At 43.3% G+C, this 19,178-nt stretch overlaps 1 protein-coding gene across 1 annotated transcript; it reads left to right on the top strand.

Moving 5' to 3' along the window:
- Positions 1 to 5,544: 5,544 nt before the first annotated feature.
- On the top strand, positions 5,545 to 18,232 carry enc3 (ectodermal-neural cortex 3). The gene is made up of 4 exons (XM_084547948.1): positions 5,545 to 5,940; positions 7,141 to 8,175; positions 8,271 to 9,045; positions 16,698 to 18,232. Exons 2-3 carry the CDS (start codon positions 7,153 to 7,155, stop codon positions 9,015 to 9,017), a joined length of 1,770 nt encoding a protein of 589 aa, XP_084404074.1. The 5' UTR covers positions 5,545 to 5,940; positions 7,141 to 7,152; the 3' UTR covers positions 9,018 to 9,045; positions 16,698 to 18,232.
- Positions 18,233 to 19,178: the final 946 nt, after the last annotated feature.

Here is a 19,178-nt window from a genome sequence, read left to right as displayed (position 1 = left end):
ATTTGAATGGGTGAGCGAATACTTTTGGTAATATAGTGTATGTCTATTATTTATAATACAGGGAATTAAGTGTGCAAGTTTCAACAGTTGTATTATAAACCGATCAAGAGTTTCCTCAAACAGCTCAAAATATCTTTATGAAATCATTTTATCATTTAGAGGTATTATTTAGCTGCTGAAAATACCATGGCTAGGTATTTCATTGTGTCATCAAAGCTCGATTGCTTGTGTCTGCCATGCTGCTGTCTGAATTTCCATTACAAAATGCTGCCAGACATTAACAAAAATAAATGAATATCTGGCTAAGCTTTGGAAGTATTACCTTTTAGAAGTCTGTAGGCAGTAACATAGCTCTTGATCAACCGAGGAATGGCATCAAATAGAAAATCACCTCTTAAATTATTAAATAATCCCACAGTGGGGATAAATAAAGTCAAGCTGATGAGAACGTGACATTTTGCAGGTATTCAGACAGAAAGCAAATGATCAGATGACATGACATTTTGACCTGGTAATGAGTTCTCTGAGGATGATGACTGTAGACCAGTGGTTGCTGATATATTTCAACAAATGACAAAAAGTCCACCTGATGGTGGCGCCGCAGGAAAGGACAGCGGTTCCAGAAAGTCTGCAGGAATTATTAGGTGGCTAATATCTGTGGAGTCCACGTAAACATGCAGTCACTTTGCAGACAATCCAAAGCAGTGTTAAACTGACCATGTAAGTGTGGACTATGTGACCAATGTTATTATAAAATAATATATCAATAAAATAAAAATAACGGTTTTCTGTTTCTTTTTTTAAAATGGTATATTTAACAGACGGAGACGTTTCTCAGAACTCATCCATGCCGACACAACTCACAAAAACATCACTTCACATATTTGCCACATGGTGGCGATGTATGTCAATGAATCCCACCTCAGTCTAGTCTCAAACAAAAGGAACTCCAGTTTGAGCTTTTTTCAAATGTGCTGTCAAGAGATATTTAATCATGACAGATGTATTCCTTTTACAACCAGTTTTAAGTTATTTTGTTTAAAGTGATTTTATACACCCTCTGACTTCAGTCCTTTAACTGCAGCATGGACATGTGTTTTATCCTGGCAAGTGATTCAGTTTTTAAAATGAAATAGCATTCATCCACTCTGTGTTACTTTAATCTGGATATTCACTTCTCCTTTACACATTCATGTTGTGTTCATGTTCAGTCTTTTGCTGTAAACTAGAAATATTGCTCTGTCAGCTTGCATTGTCACAAAGGAGATAAATAACACTTACTGCACACTAATGAAGAGCAAGAGTCAGCCACCGAAATAGAAAGTCATAAGAACCTTTGCATCGTTTGGTGCTGAGGCCCAGGCTCGAGGATGACCCCCTGTGTGGACCCCTCGCCTTATGTTTCAGACACGATGACCTCACTATGAAGACCACCTGCCTTGAGTGAAAAAATATGTGTTACAGTGAGTCTGCGAGCAACAATGGAGTGACGGTTACTGTCATCTGAACAGACACTCGCTGAGCGGTTTACTGCAACGCTGGGGGCTTTGAGAAATGATGGTGGGGGGTCTGATTAGTGGCGTGCCTGCCTAAAAGTAATTAATGACCAGTTGCACAACGCTTGCACCAACGCATATGCAAACACACACATAATACACACAGTCCCCAGACCAGTTTGGCTTGGGGCCGTGGCGCTGGAAGGGGGAGGGGACGGGAGGGTTGGGTTAAAGTGCAGCAAAATAAATTAACCCTAGATTACAATCATGAGTTCATTAATGTAATCTTCTTAAATTCTTAATCTCCTTTAGGCACACTTGTGTGTATGAAAGCATTTGGCCCAGTCAGCTACAAAGATGGCCTCATAGAGCACGATGCTTATGAGAATGTGAATTAACAATGAGTGTGTTTATTGGTGTCAAACTATGAGGTTACACACAAGTGGTGACTGCATCAAAAGAAAAAGGTATGCGATATAGACTTGAGATATGTGAGGCACCCAAATGTAAATCCCTTGAAATAATAAGAAATGGTCGATAACAGGAAAGACAGACCCATTCACAGTCCCTCGCGTACACACATTCTCTGACAGCTGGGAAACAGGAGCAGTTTTTAATCTTCAAAAGCAGCTGCTGAGTGACAGTAAGAAGGAGTGAAAAACAGAGAGAGAAGCAGTGGAAACCTGAGCCGTGCGGCATCCAGCCTGGAGTTTGAGCTCAGTGCACAGACAGGCTCTCCCACTCTGTCTGTCACTTCTTCTCAGCCAGTCTATTGTTTGCATAAAGATGGTACTTCAAATACTGAAACTACCAATGCCCAATGGTGAATATGAGCACATTTTCATAATTGTTTCTTCTTTGCTGGCTTTCATAATGCAAAGCATAAAGCAAATACCACAGCCCTGAAACTGGCACGTGCAAATAAAAGAGTGATTATTAATGTCATTATTCATACATGCAGACATGTTGGGGCTTATCCCAACAAAGAATCCTGCACAGAAAAGAAACTTCATGAATGTATATTTCTCTCTTTTATTTGCTATTAAATTCATGGCAATGCAAACCTCTAGCTGTTAAAACTAGTTGTCATCTGTGGTGGGTCATGTTTTAGACAGCCCATGAGTTCCCTTGCTGGATGACCTGGCTGAATCTTAACTGACCTGATTTCCGTCCCAATAGGCTGACTAGAACCAAGGGACATTCTTGATAAATTCTTGTAAACCTCACGAGTACTTAAATCCTGCAAAAAATGCCAGGAATTCAGCTGAAGAAACAATCTCATGCTCCTCAGAGGGATTTAACCTGAAATCATATGATCATGAAGACTTTTAATTATGTGGAACTGGCTGTGCGATGTCGACGGAGAGTGGAGATTCAGATCAATACTTCTGACCAGAATTAATATCTGGTCATAGTTAGGAGAAAATCCTGAATGAATAATATCTTTTTTGTTTTTCTTGAAGTCATATACCACTGAAGACACAGAGGGCCTGCAAGAATATTCAGTTAAAATTGAATTTTCTTTCCTTTTTCGTGAATTCGGGGGGTTTAAAATCAGCAAAGAGGAGATGTGGACATGATGGACATTTTAGAAGCTGATCGTAATATTTTGAGACCCACCCGTTTGAATTTGTCCATTGACAAAATAGCAGTAAAACAAAAGTTTTGACATTTATACCCAAGATTTTTACTCTAAGCAGTATAGTCAAGGCTTTGATGCAACATTTAGGCTGTCTTACTGGGTTTTAAAATGTACAGAAAGCATAATTCAATAGACTGAATAAAATAATTTGAAATATCTAAATATTTTAGGTACTCTCGCTTGCTGGTGTGTATTGCCTGATGACAGGGCAGGGATTCAGTCTGTGCCTTCTCAAGATGCTTAACATTTTAGCTCAATGCTCTAAATATAAGGAAATATATTCCAGTGTGATACATGCACCATTTAAGAAAAAAATATTTTTTTTTTGTCCTGCAATAGGGAAATTGCAGAAATTGCACTTCTTGTTATCATTTCTGATAACATAAAAAAGTGTCTTAGTTTTTTTCATTCACATATTTGTGCCAAACCTCCAGAAAGCATGGGGTTTAAATTTTAAACTATTTTGCAGCCTGCTATTATTCAGTTATATCTGGGGTCATGTGGACCTTCACTTTAATGCCACTCTGGTTCATTTCCATTTTGGTATAAATATAGTTTCAAATCTTGTTTATACGTAGAGGAAAGTCAGAAATGGACCCAGTTTAGGTCAAAACATCACGAATGTCCCAAATAGACTGTAAGTTGTGCAAGATGAAATGCATGTGACAGGATTCATGTATTATTAACATAAATGAGTGAGTGCAGTAAGAAGTCATTTCACTTCCGATGTATACATTGGCACTGAGAGCAAGTGCAATGGGGGGTGGATTAGATTTATTTATTTATTTTTTGTGAAATTTCATATTTTCATTTTTGCTGGTTAACGGCTGCAATTTACTGTTGCTGTTTCTGGTAGTGCATCTGAGCTGCCTTGTATATACCGCATTGACAGTAAAGAAGCTTATCTTACGTGTACATTTAAAAGCAGAGTACATTAAGCTGCAATTTTCAACAACTCTGAGTGAAAACAATCCCTTAGGTGCTTACCTGGGATCTAATATCAATAACACAGTATTCGATATTAGATCATTTTTAGGATTTCTATTGTGTGTCACTTTTAATATTGTTTTGTGTTGTTATTTTTATATCCCAATGCCAGTGCTAAAAAATCTAATAAACCATAATCCCTATATACTAGTGAGGGCAAGTAGCAGACAAGAGGACTACACAGTGGCAGGTGTTTAAATGTGATTTATGGCAATTTATGTTTGGGTGTTGGTCATTTGCTCTAATTGAATTTTTCATCCCATTTTGGTCCAGTTTATCTTCAAAACAGCACATTCTAGGTTGCCTTCATCCAATAACAACAGGGCTACTTCAACCACCATCTCTGTTAGGATAGTTTGGGTTGTTTAAACAGCTAAAATCAATTCATTCTGGCAAAAATGTGGGTGTCACGTTTATATTGTCCTAACCTAATAACATCTGCTGCTAAAATATAGCTCTTTTGACCCAGGTTTGTCTTCCCCAAAAAGCTGTCCCAAATGGATGGTTAGCTGTGCAGAATGAAATGCGTTTGATATAAAATGCACAGGATTCATGTATTATTAACACAAAGGGATAGCAGTAGATTTCCAACAGTCACTGGGCGAACATAATGGACTATGATGTTTGTGGACGACATTGTGATCTGTAGCGAGAGCAGGGAGCAGGTGGAGGAAAATCAAGAGAGGTGGAGGTTTGCGCCGGAAAGAAGAGGAATTAAGGTTAGCCAAAGCAAGACTGAATACGTGAGTTGAACAGTAAGGTTACTAGGAGCAGAGGTGCAGAAGGTGCAGGGCTTTAAGTATTTAGGGTCAACAGTGCAGAGCAACGGGGAGTGTGGAAAATAGGTAAACAGGTGTGTGCAGGCAGAATGGATGGGTGGAGAAAGGTGTGATGAAAGAATAACAGCAAGAATGAAAGGAAAGATTTACAGGACAGTGGTGAAACCAGCGATGTTGTATGGTTTAGACACAGTAGAGGAAGAGCTGGAGGTAGCAGAGCTGAAGATGTTTTTTTTTCTCTGGGTGTGACCAGGATGGATAGGATCAGGAATGAGTAGAACGACAGCTGAGATAAAGTTAGAGAGGCAGGTCGAGATGGTTTGAACACGTTCAGAGGAGGGATAGTGAATATGTTGGTTGAAGGATACTGAGGTTAGAGCTGCCAGGCAGGACTAGAGGAAGACCAAAGAGAAGGTTTATGGACGTAGTGAAGGAGGACATGAAGGTAGGTGGTGTGAGAGAAGAGGATTCCACGGGATGCTTTATGTTTTTTAAGTTACATCTTAACACATTTTGCAACTTTCTCTTGTCTTGATGTGATAAAAATACTAATAAACTAAAAAAGAATGTAGTGGAGATTTTCTGAACCAGTGTGCAGGTGACTCACACATTGACAGGTGTTTTTTTGTGTTTTTGCTTGATTCAGACAATAATAACTGAGCCATGTTTAAATGGAGAATAAAGAGAGGCTCTGCCGCGGCGTCTGATTGGCCAGCGGCAGCGGGAGTAGGAGGAGCCTGCTTCTACACCACGGCTGCCTCGGCTCTTTCTCTCCGCTCGGCTCGCTGCTCTACCGCAGACTGTGTGGCTACTAAAGGCTCACCGAGCTACTAACTTCGTTTTACACCGTTTCCCACGCGCGTACGAGCCAAAAGTTGGCGACAGATGGCTCGAATGATTCCCGCCGGTTTAGGACGTGATACGGTTTTAAAATCGGGCCGCGGGTTCGTGTAAATTTCTTCCTCCAACTTCAAACAAATCGACGACGGAACAAGTTGCAACCGACATAAAGGAATCCGGATCTGCTCCCATCAAGGTAAGCGCTAGCCTAAAGTAATCCGACTAAAGTATATCGATCGCGGAGTTTTGTGCGTGTTTGTGGTTTGTGTAACTTCCGAATTGTAAGGAGATTAGTTTACATGTTTCCAACACAGGGTCCTTTGATGGTCGTTTAGCAGCCTGGATGTTTGCACGGCTGCTAACTTGGGTTGAAAGTTGAGCGCCTGCTGGAGTGCTGACCAGAGTTTCACATTTACTGCACAAAACGAATTGGATTTCACGCTGAGTCCCTCCGCGGAAGTCCACAGTGCCTGTCTCAGTGCGATTCAATAGCCGACTCAAATTTATCTGCTCTGAAACAAAGAGGGCTTTTAAGCGGAAGATATTTATTTGGTTGTTTTGAAGTTGCGCAAAAGTCTTTGTCAACCCCGAGCCACGCCATGATTGTTGCAGACTATAATGGGGCAGTGTTGTTGATGCTTTCTAATATATGTCCATAATAATTCCCTCTTAATTCAGTGGCTGTCTTAATCTACCACAGATGATCAAGAGAATATTTTTAGTTTTTATTTTATTTATTTATATATTTTTTTTTCCATCTGTTGCTCTCTGGTTACATAATTTTCTCCTCAAGGAGCTGATCTGAGGTGTCACATCATATGTGGACTTGAAAGCTTTGCCTTTGGCACCATCTTGTATGCGAGCCAGCTGGGAAACGGAACAAGCTGGCAGAAATGTACTGGCTCCCTCTGTGGCTGAAGGTGACTCACAGCCCTGAAATGTTGATAGGGGTGGTTGTGATATAGGACAACACACCCAGGTGTTGCTTCTTTACCTGACATTTATTACAGATGGCTGTCCTTAGAGCCCGTAATGCAGCTTGTTGGTTCTCGCGGCTTTTGACAGTGATGTCCTTTTTTTTTTTTTTTTTTAGAGAGAGTTTGCAGTGTAAATCTGTGTGTACATGCACAGGGTTCTCAGTGGGAGTGCTCCTTATCTTTAAGTCTAAAGTACATTTCCGCTGTAAGCCAGGACACTGACAAGGCTGTTTTATCTCCGCGCGGCCCATTCATCATCCGCTGGCATGGTTTTTGTTTAATCGTAAAAGGGGGAGTGTTTATGATCGCAGTACATCAAAAGATTGTTTCAAAAACAACAACATGAGCAGCTGAATCAACTTAAAGGAGCAGCTCTTCACACTTTTTTTTTTTTCTCTCTCCTTTGTCGTCTGCTCCAGGTCAAAGTCAAGATGTCGGTCAGCAGCCACGAAAACAGAAAGTCTCGCTCTAGTTCTGGCTCCATGAACATCCAACTCTTCCACAAGACTTCCCACGCCGACAGCCTGTTGACTCAACTCAACCTGCTGCGCAAGCGAAAAGTCTTCACGGATGTCGTGCTCAAGGCCGGCAACCGCTCCTTCCCCTGCCACCGGGCCGTCCTGGCCTCCTGCAGCCGCTACTTTGAGGCCATGTTCAGCGGCGGGCTCAGGGAGAGCCATGACGCCGACGTCAACTTCCATGACTCTCTCCATCCGGAAGTGCTGGAGCTCTTGCTCGACTACGCCTACTCAGCCAGAGTCATCATAAACGAGGAAAACGCAGAGTCACTCCTCGAGGCGGGAGACATGCTCCAGTTTCACGACATTAGGGACGCTGCAGCAGAATTTCTAGAAAAGAACCTCCACCAGTCCAACTGTCTGGGGATGATGCTGCTGTCGGACGCCCACCAGTGCCACAGGCTGTACGAGCTGTCGTGGAGGATGTGCTTGGCGAACTTTGCGACTCTCTTCAGGACTGAAGACTTCCTCAGCCTGCCCAGAGACAAAGTCCAGGAGTTGATCCTCAGTGAGGAGCTGGAGGTGGAGGATGAGAGTCTGGTGTACGAGGCTGTTATCGACTGGGTGAAGGCGGACATGGAGCGGAGGCACAGCGAGCTGCCTGAACTGCTGCGCTGCGTCCGCCTGGCTCTGCTGCCTGAATCATACCTCCTCAAAAACGTCGCTTCAGAGGAGCTAGTGATGTGCCACAAGGTGGGCCGGGAGATCGTTGAAGACGCCGTACGGTGCAAGATGAGGATCCTCCAGAACGACGGGATCGTAACGGGGTTCTGTGCAAGGCCAAGAAAAGTCAGCCAGGCCCTGCTGCTGCTGGGAGGACAGACCTTCATGTGTGATAAAGTCTACATGATCGATAACAAGACCAAGGAGATCACCCCAAAAACAGACATCCCCAGCCCGAGGAAAGAGTGCAGCGCCTGTGCTATTGGTTGTAAGGTATGTGTGTGGTTTATACTTCAGCAGCTGCATTTTTTTTAAAAGGGGTTGAGGATGTACACATTCACATTGTGATTTCTCTCCCCGTGTCTCAGGTTTATGTTACTGGAGGGCGTGGCTCTGAGAATGGAGCCTCCAAAGATGTCTGGGTCTACGACACTTTACATGATGAGTGGTCCAAAGCAGCGCAGATGTTGGTAGCCAGATTTGGACACGGTTCTGCGGAGCTCGACCACACGCTGTACGTAGTGGGAGGACACACTTCTCTAGCGGGGTCCTTCCCTGCCTCTCCGTCTGTGTCTCTCAAACAGGTGGAACAGTACGACCCTCAGACCAATAAATGGGCCCTGGTGGCTCCGCTCCGAGAAGGCGTGAGCAACGCTGCCGTTGTGGGCGCCAAAAACAAACTCTTCGCCTTCGGGGGAACCAGCGTGAACAGAGACAAGTATCCCAAGGTGCAGTGCTTTGACCCCTGCCAGAATCGGTGGTCGGTGCCGGCCGCCTGTCCACAGCTTTGGCGGTACACGGCGGCGGCGGTGGTCGGCAACCACGTCGTCGTGATCGGAGGCGACACGGAATTCTCAGCCAGCTCTGCGTATCGGTTCAACAGCGAGACGTACCAGTGGTCAAAGTTTGGTGACGTGACAGCCAAGCGGATCAGCTGTCATGCAGTGGCATCAGGAAACAGACTATATGTGGTTGGAGGGTACTTTGGGGCGCAGAGGTGTAAGACACTAGACTGTTATGATCCATCGTCAGACTCCTGGGACAGTGTGACCAGTGTGCCCTACTCACTCATTCCTACTGCCTTCGTCAGCACATGGAAGTACCTCCCCGCGTAGAGACACACTGACACTGTGAGGTTTCTCGGTGAGTAATTGTAGCTTCCTTAAACTAACGCAAACAAACAAGATGACAATTATGTGTGCTATTCATAGTGTCACTTATACTCTGAGATAATATATAGGAGCTCACTCTATAGAAACAAGAAGATCTGAAATTATCTCAAACCACACTGTTGCACAGTTAGCACACCCAGGTGAATTTGACTTCAGAGGCCAGTTTAAAGCCCCTCTCTGTTTCCAAGGTTGCTAGTGGTGACGGTGGTTAAACATTATCTAGCTGCTGTGACAGCCTGGTGCTGGACAAACACGGCAGAGTCCTGGTTTAGGGAGCAGGAGGAATGTCGGCAGTGCTGATAATTACATAGCGAGAGCTGCAAGACGAGGCCTCTGTCACTGACAGGAGCGAGGTGGAGAGGCAGCGTTCAGGTCTGTGCTTGTAGTTCCAGAAAAGCAGGTGAGCAGGGTGCTCTGCAGGGCCAGTACTGGGAGCTAACAGACTCCATATCATGAGTCAGTCCCCTAAAGCAGTTGTAAGTTACAAAAGGAGATTTGACACGTGGTGTCATATTCAGTATGTTTTAGATGATATCAGGAACATAGCTTGTGTATTCTGTGCTGCACAAGGCTTAATAACTCTCACATCAGTGTCGCCACACTCGCATCATTTTAAAAGCAGAACTTTCTCCACTTGTCCATGCAAGTCCCTCGTAAAATATACATTATCCAGTGATAAAATAAAGTTTGATTCAGTCCTGTATGTGCTGACAGGAGCCAGAGTGATCCCATCAGCTCAAAGGGAGTCAGTACGGTAATCTTATTAGGAATTCAGGAACGGAGCAACTGGGGAGAAAAGAGAAGGGATCCATCTGAAGGGCCTGAAAATATGACTGACTGAGCATACTACAGAAGAACTGCTAGACTTGCCAGTCTGCCTGAGGGAAAGACATGTGGCAGTTTTCACAGTTTTACATGAGATAAAGAGATGATACATTTTTCCTGAGGTGTTCTCACTTTGTGAGCAGGGAGATGAAGCGGCGGGGAGGGTTACTAGCTGAAATGGAAGGAGGAAACACGGTGACGTTTTGCAGCTTTGCAGGTTGTTTTTACATATGCCCCGTGGAGATGGAGCTGGTTTTACATTTCACGACACAGAGCTCGTCCTCTGATCTTATTTTAGTACTGCTGCAATCAATGGAGAACAATTCGGCTCTGCAGTAGTCATTGGATTTGAAATTAAAACACACACACTGCTTCATATATTTATTGGTTGGTTTTGTGGTTGTATCTTTATTGGAGTAATGAAACAAGACGGGGTTTTATTACGTTTAGCTCTCGCAAAGGACTGGGTTGTCCTAATGTAGCGTTTTGTGCAGCACGCTGAGTGGATTCATGACTCTTCAATTCAGCTTGTTTGCCATAAAGCTCTTGTCTGTCATCAAGCAAAATAAGCCCCTACATGTAAAGCAATAGTGCACTTGGGCCACACTGACTCTACGATGCTGCAGCCAGTTGGTTTAGCTTGGAGCGAGGAGTGGAAAGCGAAAGAAGTTTGCCTGGCTCTTTTTTTTTTTAAAGCTGACAAAAGAAATTGAAATGTACCTCATTTGCATGTTGTTCTGGACAAAAGTGTCTATCAAATGAAGAAGTGCAACAAAACCCACCAGACTGGCTGTTTTCCACCTGTTTCCAGCCTTTATGCTAAGCTCACTGTCTCCTGGCTCCAGCTTCATATTTACAATTCAGATCAGGTCATGTAGCTCTCTCCAAGACGCTGCATAAGCACACTGGAGAAAATGTGTCTTTAAACTAGACGGGCCTGCTGTTGTTTGCCAAATCTTTGTTTTCCACAACTTTAGCCAGAGATGGTCATAAATGCAGCTCACAAATGGGAACTGTATTTCAACTATCTGGCTTGTAAACCCCCAGAGGAAATATATGAGCATAGTATGAAAGCGTCTGTTGTTGATGTTTATTCCAGTGGCCCCTGAGCAGTTGAATTTCAACTTAAAAGTCTTTGTAGTAACACAGAAGTCCTATGAGTTTTACTGCAAATAGAATACTTAAATAAATGTTTTTATTTATTATAATTATTATTATTATTGCTTTATATTGGGTAATTTTCTGAGAGCCAGATTCAGATGCAGCTTGGGTAAATCCCTCTCTTTCGGGAATATATAGAAAAGCTACTTCAAACAAGCTCCTTATTCTGCTGCCAAGGAGTATGAAAGTAAAGCTGAGCGGGAGCAAGTGAGAAGCGGAGGGCTTATGTGTACAGTAAACAGCTGGAGACGATGGAGCTGGGGGCTTTAGCATTATGAGGCTGCTGGTATGGACCGCTGTATCCGTGGTGTAGTCATGGGTTTTTCATGCCAGGATGGAGACAGGCAGGCTGACTATGAAACATCAAGGCACCGCATCCTTATGAACTCTCGCAGTTACGGTAGCCACCATCCTGCTGCTTCTGCTGCTGACGGCCTTTATGTTTAATTACAGTCGAGATGGAAAGAGCTCAGGTTTCCTGCTTGTTAAGCTGACGCTGGTCGATTCCGTCTCACCCTAGACATTGGGGGGGTGGAGAGGCAAAACTGAAGGAACAACAGAGTATGGCAGAACGCACACACACACACACACACAAAGGAGGAGATAAAGCGGAACGCTAGTAAGACCAGAAGAAGCAAAGCTATATTTTGCACCGTTTGGCAGCCGAGACTAACGCCTGCCTAAAAATATATTGCTCCCGAGGCTGTCAACTTTCAGCAGGGGTTAGAGAGAAAAATACTTTGAGTGTGTGCAAGTGACCCTGTGTGTGTGTGTGTGTGTGTGTGTGTTGTGTGTGTGTGTTGTGTGTGTGTGTTGTGTGTGTGTGTGTTCCTTTCCCTCTTTGGTGGTGTTGTTGCTGAAAACCACCAGTCAGCTGTTCAAGTATTCACTGGTAGTATTGTGAGTTTTTGCGCAGTTGTAAAACCTTTCATTTTCCACTCCTGCTGCCCCCTCACACACACGGAGGCAGTCACATTGCTGGCATTGCTTGTACTTTAAAAGGCCAGCCATCCTCGCTCTAATTTGGGAGGAATGAAGGTGTGGCCTGCATTCCCATTAGTAAAGATTTGGTAATGTTGCCTTGTGCTTCAGGCTGTTTGCGTTGCCTGTATGGGATTACTGGCCGTCACCACCTAGTGTAGCTTGTCGCTGCCCCGTGCCTTTCCACCAGATGTGACTGACCGCAGACTCTAGGGCCAAGCCAGAACCCGCTGTTGATGGAAAAGCATTTGTGAATGTTTAAGCATTATGGTTTGTGTTTGTTACGGTCCAGACGGGAGCAAATGGCTTTTTAACTTTCTCAAACTGGCTTAACTCATGTAGAACTAAACATGCTTAATTTTGTTATTTCGACTCGTTCCCATGTCTTTCCAGTCACCAGACGGAGTTTAAACCGTGCGTTCAGTTTACGTTTTGGAATCGGTAGGCAGAGTAGCCTCAGTTGTTGGTACCAGACATCAGGCAGACAGGATGTAATCAGAGATCCCTGCAAAAGCTGAACCCAGTCTGTCTCTATCCTTTTAACCACTCAACTACAATGACCACGAAATGCCCCTCTACCCCTCTCCCTGTCCGCAACCCTTCCTCCCTACCCCCCCTTTCCCCCTCCAAAGACATAAGCAGCATTCTCTTTTTTTAACGGCTTCAATTGCAGCTCTTATGAGGTGGGCATGGCTCCTTGTGATAGGGTACACCTGGAGAGGTCAGGGGCCACAGAGGGACTCCTTGGCAGGCTCGCTGCATCCCCAGACAGCTGCTGTAAAATGGAAAGGTCACGGTGGGATCATGGAGGAGGAGTGCAGAGGCCCCCAGTCACTCAGTACTAATGTTTTATTAATGTCTCGCTGTGAGGGCCACCAGGAACACAGGCTGAATGAGGCTTTTATTGTGGCATCTGTGTACAACAACGTCTCCCCCTTCCTTAGCTCTGACACACACATCTACAGTTGGAGGTAGCACGTGCACGCACACTTCGTATCCGGTCCCTTGAGTAATCAATCTGCCACATTACGGCCTTCAGCGCGGCCGCCTAAAATTTGCATAAACCTAATGGAGTTTTTATTGGTCTTTTCTCTCCGTACTGAGAGTAACAAAAAGGGAAAGGGAAGACGATGCCTAAAATGGCCGAATAATCACCCAAACTAATTTGATTACACTCTTAAATAGGGACAAGCTGTCATATAGTTACAGCGGCCTCTTCAGAAAGCCAGCTGGGGTAGGACACAGTGTGTCTGACCGGTAATTAATCTGAATTACGTAATATTTGCTGAAGTAGTACTGAAGTGGGGCTTATTCACTCAGAGTGATGCTCTTTGTCCCAGTCTTCCTCTGAGAGTTTCTGCAAGGATTCATCAAGACACGCCTCATTGTATTTTGGAGCTGCACCAAGACAACTCTGAGCTCGTCCTGGACTCCTTCACGCGGCCCCCAAAACAATGCAAACTCATGTAAATGAAGTGACTGTGATTTGTACGGTGGTCAATACAGTGGAATTCTAGGTGGTCATTAGTAAACATAGCACAGGCCGTGTTGCACACAAGGGACGTATAAAGAAAGGAGGCTCAGCTTTGGTTCGGGTAATTGGGCTCCTAGAAGACGCAGATGTTGTTTTTAGTTGCAGTTCCACTAAAAAAAAAAAAAAAAAAAATATGAATACTGTGTCGCAGGGGTCATTCATTAGATAAATAATGTGACCTGGTCTTCAGGAGTGTTGAACTGGACAACGTTTATTACTTTCTTTTGTCAAACTCAGACTGAGTCGACTTAAATCTCAGAGCATCAGATCCAATAACGTCCCGTAGTCCCAGCCCATCTGTTTCTTTTTCTGAAGAACACACAAACTCACTGTATCCCTCACATCAACACAGCATGGCTTCAGCAGACACACACACAGAGAGAGAGAGTTCACCTGGATAATTTCTGGTTACGGCATTGGTTGAAGGTGAATTTGCTTATTTTGTCAGCCATTTGCATTCCAGCACAAATTTTGACTACAAATCAGTGACTAAGTGCATTCAAATAACTTTAGTTTGAAATATAGGTGAAAGGTGAACGCTGTAAATGGCACAGCTCAGTCTTGAATATTATGGACCTTGACTTTATGGCTCATTCCTGGTGACAGCAGGTTCCTTGTTGTGACTGAGAGAGCTGCAGTCTGATCACGTGGGGCAGGGTGGGTGCTGTTTGATGGATGTAGTGATAATGGCTGTACATAACCTTTGTAGTTCAGTGTCGATCTATGGAATACATTTTCACAACACGATCTAACTTTGTTTGTTCCATAATGGACTGTTAGTTGTTGAAAGAAAAAATGAGTGCACCTAAGAGGAAAAAATCAGACCGGTCTTATTGTCCTGCATCTTTCTGATTTCTGCCACTGTTATAGACAGGCTAGCTAATGTAGTTAACTTCCCATTAAGACACTATGTTAGTGGTACCAATCTTACCTTTATTTGTAAAGGTTTTCTTATTATTATTTTTAAGTCCTAGACACACCAAACCAACATCAAACCCACAACTAAGGCCCACTGTGATGTTGCCTCACATCGCCTGTGTTAGATGACTTCCAGCTGGCACATAAGTTATAGCGGCGCCATCTTGCGAGTTTGGAACCAGAGTCTGCGCAGTACGGTCCGAGAGTGGAGCCACAATATCGATTAAATACTCACATTTTCATTTTAAGACTATGCTCTGCTCTACCTCCACCAGTTTCAAGAAAATGTTGGATTATACACATTATAATGATTTTTTTATATATTTTTTTTTTACGACTCACATGGTCCCACGGGACTGCTTTACATAGCAGTTGGCATGGTAACTGGTAGTCCTCAATTATGTCACATCCTGTTTCTGTAGCGTCAAATAACTAACCAAAACGCAATTATCCAAAAAAAATCGACACTTGAACATGCATCGACATTTTCTTTACTACCTAAAATGACAAAAACCATCATTGGAAAATTTTTATTTGATGTGCATTTTAGTGTTTTAGTTTGACCCAAGTCCCATCCACTAACATGGAGGAGGTGGAGCTTATGACCTATACTGCAGCCAGTCACTAGGGGGAGCTCTACTTGCTTTGGTCTCACTTTTGAGGAGCAGTTCATCTTTATACAGTCTAGGGTTCTGAGCCCGTGTGAAAGAATATGACTCCTCACACCAACAGGTGGCAGTAGTCTGTAGTCGTCATTCAAAGAGGGAAACCAGAGAGCTACTATTAGCGAGGAGGCTAGGAAGAATTACAAAACTGAAGGAAAAACTAGAACAGCCGTCTGTGGGTGCCCCTTTGAATTTCTTCCGTTTACTTACTTTATTCACTTCCGTTTCTCTTCTTGTCCTCTGGTTCTCTAAACTGAACAGCCAGTCGGAGAGATATCTCTCAGCGACTTGTTCTGTCGCTGATTCACCATGCTGAATCATCTCAAAAGCTGCCAGCAGTGGGCCTGCTAGTCCCAACAGACTAGCAGGACACGCCTAAAAGACTAGGCTCACCAGCAAATAGACAACAACAGTGAGCAAAAATGTGTCAAACTATTAGTTTTTTTAAAAAAATGTAGAAGGAAAATTATGTTAAAAATATGTATATATTTGCATTGTTACCAAAACCTCCATAGTCCTAAATCAGCATACTTGCACACTGAGGTTTGTCAACATATGAGGAAATGCATTTTTTTGCACAGACACAAAGCACCAATCATTGACATTGTTCTTAAATGTACGAGATGTGCGATATTACTCCTTATCTAATACTTGTTTATTACCTCTTGTTGCTTCCTTGTTCCAGTAGTACTCTGTGTCCTACTGTCACTCTTCACCCTAAGTATTCATAACAGTAACAGATGTGTATGGATCAGTGAAGGCTTCTGTAGTATCAGCAGGCTTTGTCAGTCCTGGAAATGAGCGCTCATTAGGTTATCCAAACAAACCCCCAGCAGAGCCTGAATGTTAACTCTCTCCCTCCTCACTGCAGAGAGCAGAGCCCAGTTATCAGCGCAAATATGCAAATCGGAGGTAAACATCACTTTCAGGTTTCTCTCCAACCCCCTCCAAATTTCCAGTGGAACATTCCTTTGTAACCGCATGCGAGGAAAATTAGACACGAGTTATCTGAGGCTGCAGAGAACGCTGAAGATGACGGATTCCAAAGAATTAATTCCAGTGTTTGTAGTGAAAACGCCGATTTCAGATGCAGGAATGCTAAAATTGAACCATAAGAAGGCAGAATGAATTCTATCTGGATGAAGCAGATGAGCAAATCCTTTTGGAATATGGGTTTCATAATGCTTATTTTCACAGTGGGGTCCCCTCACTGCCACCCACAGATATTTATTACCCAGCAACGTAAATGACTTGAGCAGCTTAATCCCACATGCCAGGAGGACTTTGGTTAAATAATGCCCCGTCCTGAGACATTATTAATGCTATGTGGATAAGCCTGATAAAATGGCATGGTGATAAGCTGATGTGTAGCCTGGGGGACTGAAGTCTCCGCGTTCCTATCCATTCCCTGAAAATGTCCCAGCCACCCTCTCTGGTCATGTGGCCTGCATTCGCACACAGGGTCCTACACACAGGGTCCTGTGCAGAGGACGTTCACAGGAACTTAACATTAATCTCCCTCTCTGTCTCTCTCCCCAGATGAGCCGTGGCGTCTGGTATGCAGGCATGTGTCTCCCTTCACTGGTTCAGAGGAAGAGGAAGGGGTTTGTGTATTCTCGGGCTCCATCCAGCCTGATTCACATTATCCTCAGCTGCAGAGGAGCGAAGGCGAAACAGCCCAGAGAATGAGAGTCGGCGGCCTCTTTCCACCTGATCTGTTTACTCGTACTTCTTGTGTAACTTTCCCATGTGGTCCCCCAAGTCTGACTCGTTGCCATGTATACAGCAGGGACCTCACAATGGCCTCGATATAACATGAGAGCCATCTCTATGAACTTCTCTCTTTCCACCTCCTGGGCTAAATAAGCTACTGTTTCATCCCTGCACTGCTCAACAGACTCACTCCACCATCTCGGTAGTACATTACCAGTTTAACTGACGTGGTGTTTTACAGTGAACTTAAAGTGAAGCTCTCCTTTGTTGTGGTGTCTCTCCTCTCCTGACACTGGGCGTTCACTCAGGTGTCGGTTCTTTGGACTGAATCAGGCCTTTGCCGTGCCAGGCGTGTGGAGAAGGAGAGAAGACATTCGGGAAAGTGTATGATTTTGTGCACAGAAACTATCTTCCGGTCTTGTATTTTTAGACTTTGGACTTGGGCTTCCCTCAATTTTGGTGAGCTAAATTTGCATCTTCCTCCTCAGCTAAAAATATGAGAGCGAGCGAGAGAGAGAGAGAGAGAGAGAGAACGTGGGCCATCAAGGAGATACTTTTCTGTTTGGAGATGTTATTTCACACTATGATTTCTGTCATGTTTTTGTGTTTTTGTATCTCAGGGTTGTGTATATTTTCGCCTGTATTTGTTCAAAGAAGGGTTACATCTTTGTTGTCCGTACTGAAAATATTCGTTTTCTGTGAATGTACTATTTTTGTGATGAACTATTTTACAGAACTCTTTCATTTTGGTAAATGTCCCTTACGTTGTGTTGCCAAGTGAAAATGTATGATTATGCTTCACAGCAGTGGTCATATAGGAAAAAATACATATTGCCAAAATCTTACTAGCAAACCTTAGTGTTAAGGAGGATTTAAATAAGATAACCTAAATGTTTTCTAAGTAGTGAGATTTGTATCTTTTATTTTCATTTAATTTTTAAACCTCTTTAATTGAAGTCTTTTGTGTGTATAGTTTGTGTATTTGCTTTGTAATTAACATGTAGAAGCCTTTGATTTGCACAATCTGTACAAAGAAAACTATTCATGGTCTTAATTTTGTATCTTAGCCCATCTTGGGTAGTGTGAATAATCAAAGCCTTTTTGTAGCAAATAACCAAGTTGCTTCTCATTTGACGTTTTATTTACTCTCTGTGCAAGTGTCCCAGTATATCAAAGTAGACATCAGATACACTGATACTCCATCTGTTACTTCTTGTTCCACAGCTCATAACTTGTCAATAAATGTCATCTTGGTGAAAAACACATTCGGTTGTTTGTCCTCTTGTTTTCCAGAGGAGGTCTAGAATCCAGCAGTTTGGCCTGCTGTATAATCACACAGGTACTTAACATGCTTCAAATAGTTTCCAAACGCATGTTAGCAGCAGTTTTGGTATTTACCAGGAACACCCGTCTCCTTCCTGCTGTCTGTGTGCACTGAAGGTTGAATGAGATCAACAGTTCATGCTTATAATTCCACGTTCTTGGGATTTCACAAACTAAGGACCGCTCTCACCATGTAAGATGTTCAAACACATTACAACCCCAAACCTTGAATAATGCGCTGATGCAGCTCACAGTCAGTCAGACGCTGGCCTTGTTTACCTGAGAAAAGTTAAGTGGGAAGAAGTTACAGGTTCCTGGAGGGGACACAGAATGTGCTGCCTGCAGGCTTGAGGTTGTTTGTGTTTGTGATGAAGCTACCGAGACATAAGACATGTTAATTTATCCCATGTATGGTAAATTACCTTGTCACAGTAGCACGGAATTTGGCAAAAATATGTACAAAAAAACAAGGGGGAATTATCAAAAACACAATACAAATTTGAAAAATGTATACAAAAAATAACAACACTGACAAAATATATAGAGAAAAATAGAAATATAAAGACATTCTGTATGTACAGTGTGGTGGTGGAAAAACGTTACAAATAAATAATTGCTAAAACTTTAAAAACTATAAGATGGTGAGGTAGTGGTTCGTGCAAAATAAGGCAGTACAAAAAGTAGATTTATTTGTGCAAAAATGACTGTAGAAACCAAAACGTAGCCAAGACTAACATGTGGGTTATTGTTGACTCAGGCTGGTGTTGTACAGCCTGATGGCAGTTGGAATGAAGGACCTGTGGTAGCGTTCCTTCATGCAGCGTGGATGCAGCAGTCTGCTGCTGAAGGAGCTGCTTAGGTCCCCTATCACTCTTCTAAGTTCTAAGCTAACTGCTCTATTGGATGTCCCTCAGAAGATTTGGCAGCAGAAGCTTTAAAAACTCTTGCGGAGTGGTTTTAGGTTAAACAAATGCTTCGCTAATC

This window comes from Chelon labrosus (genome assembly GCF_963514085.1).
Source record: "Chelon labrosus genome assembly, chromosome: 7".
NCBI classification, from domain to species: Eukaryota; Metazoa; Chordata; class Actinopteri; order Mugiliformes; family Mugilidae; genus Chelon; species Chelon labrosus.
Note: the sequence above shows the minus strand (reverse complement) of the source record. Positions and strands in the feature narration are given on the sequence as shown.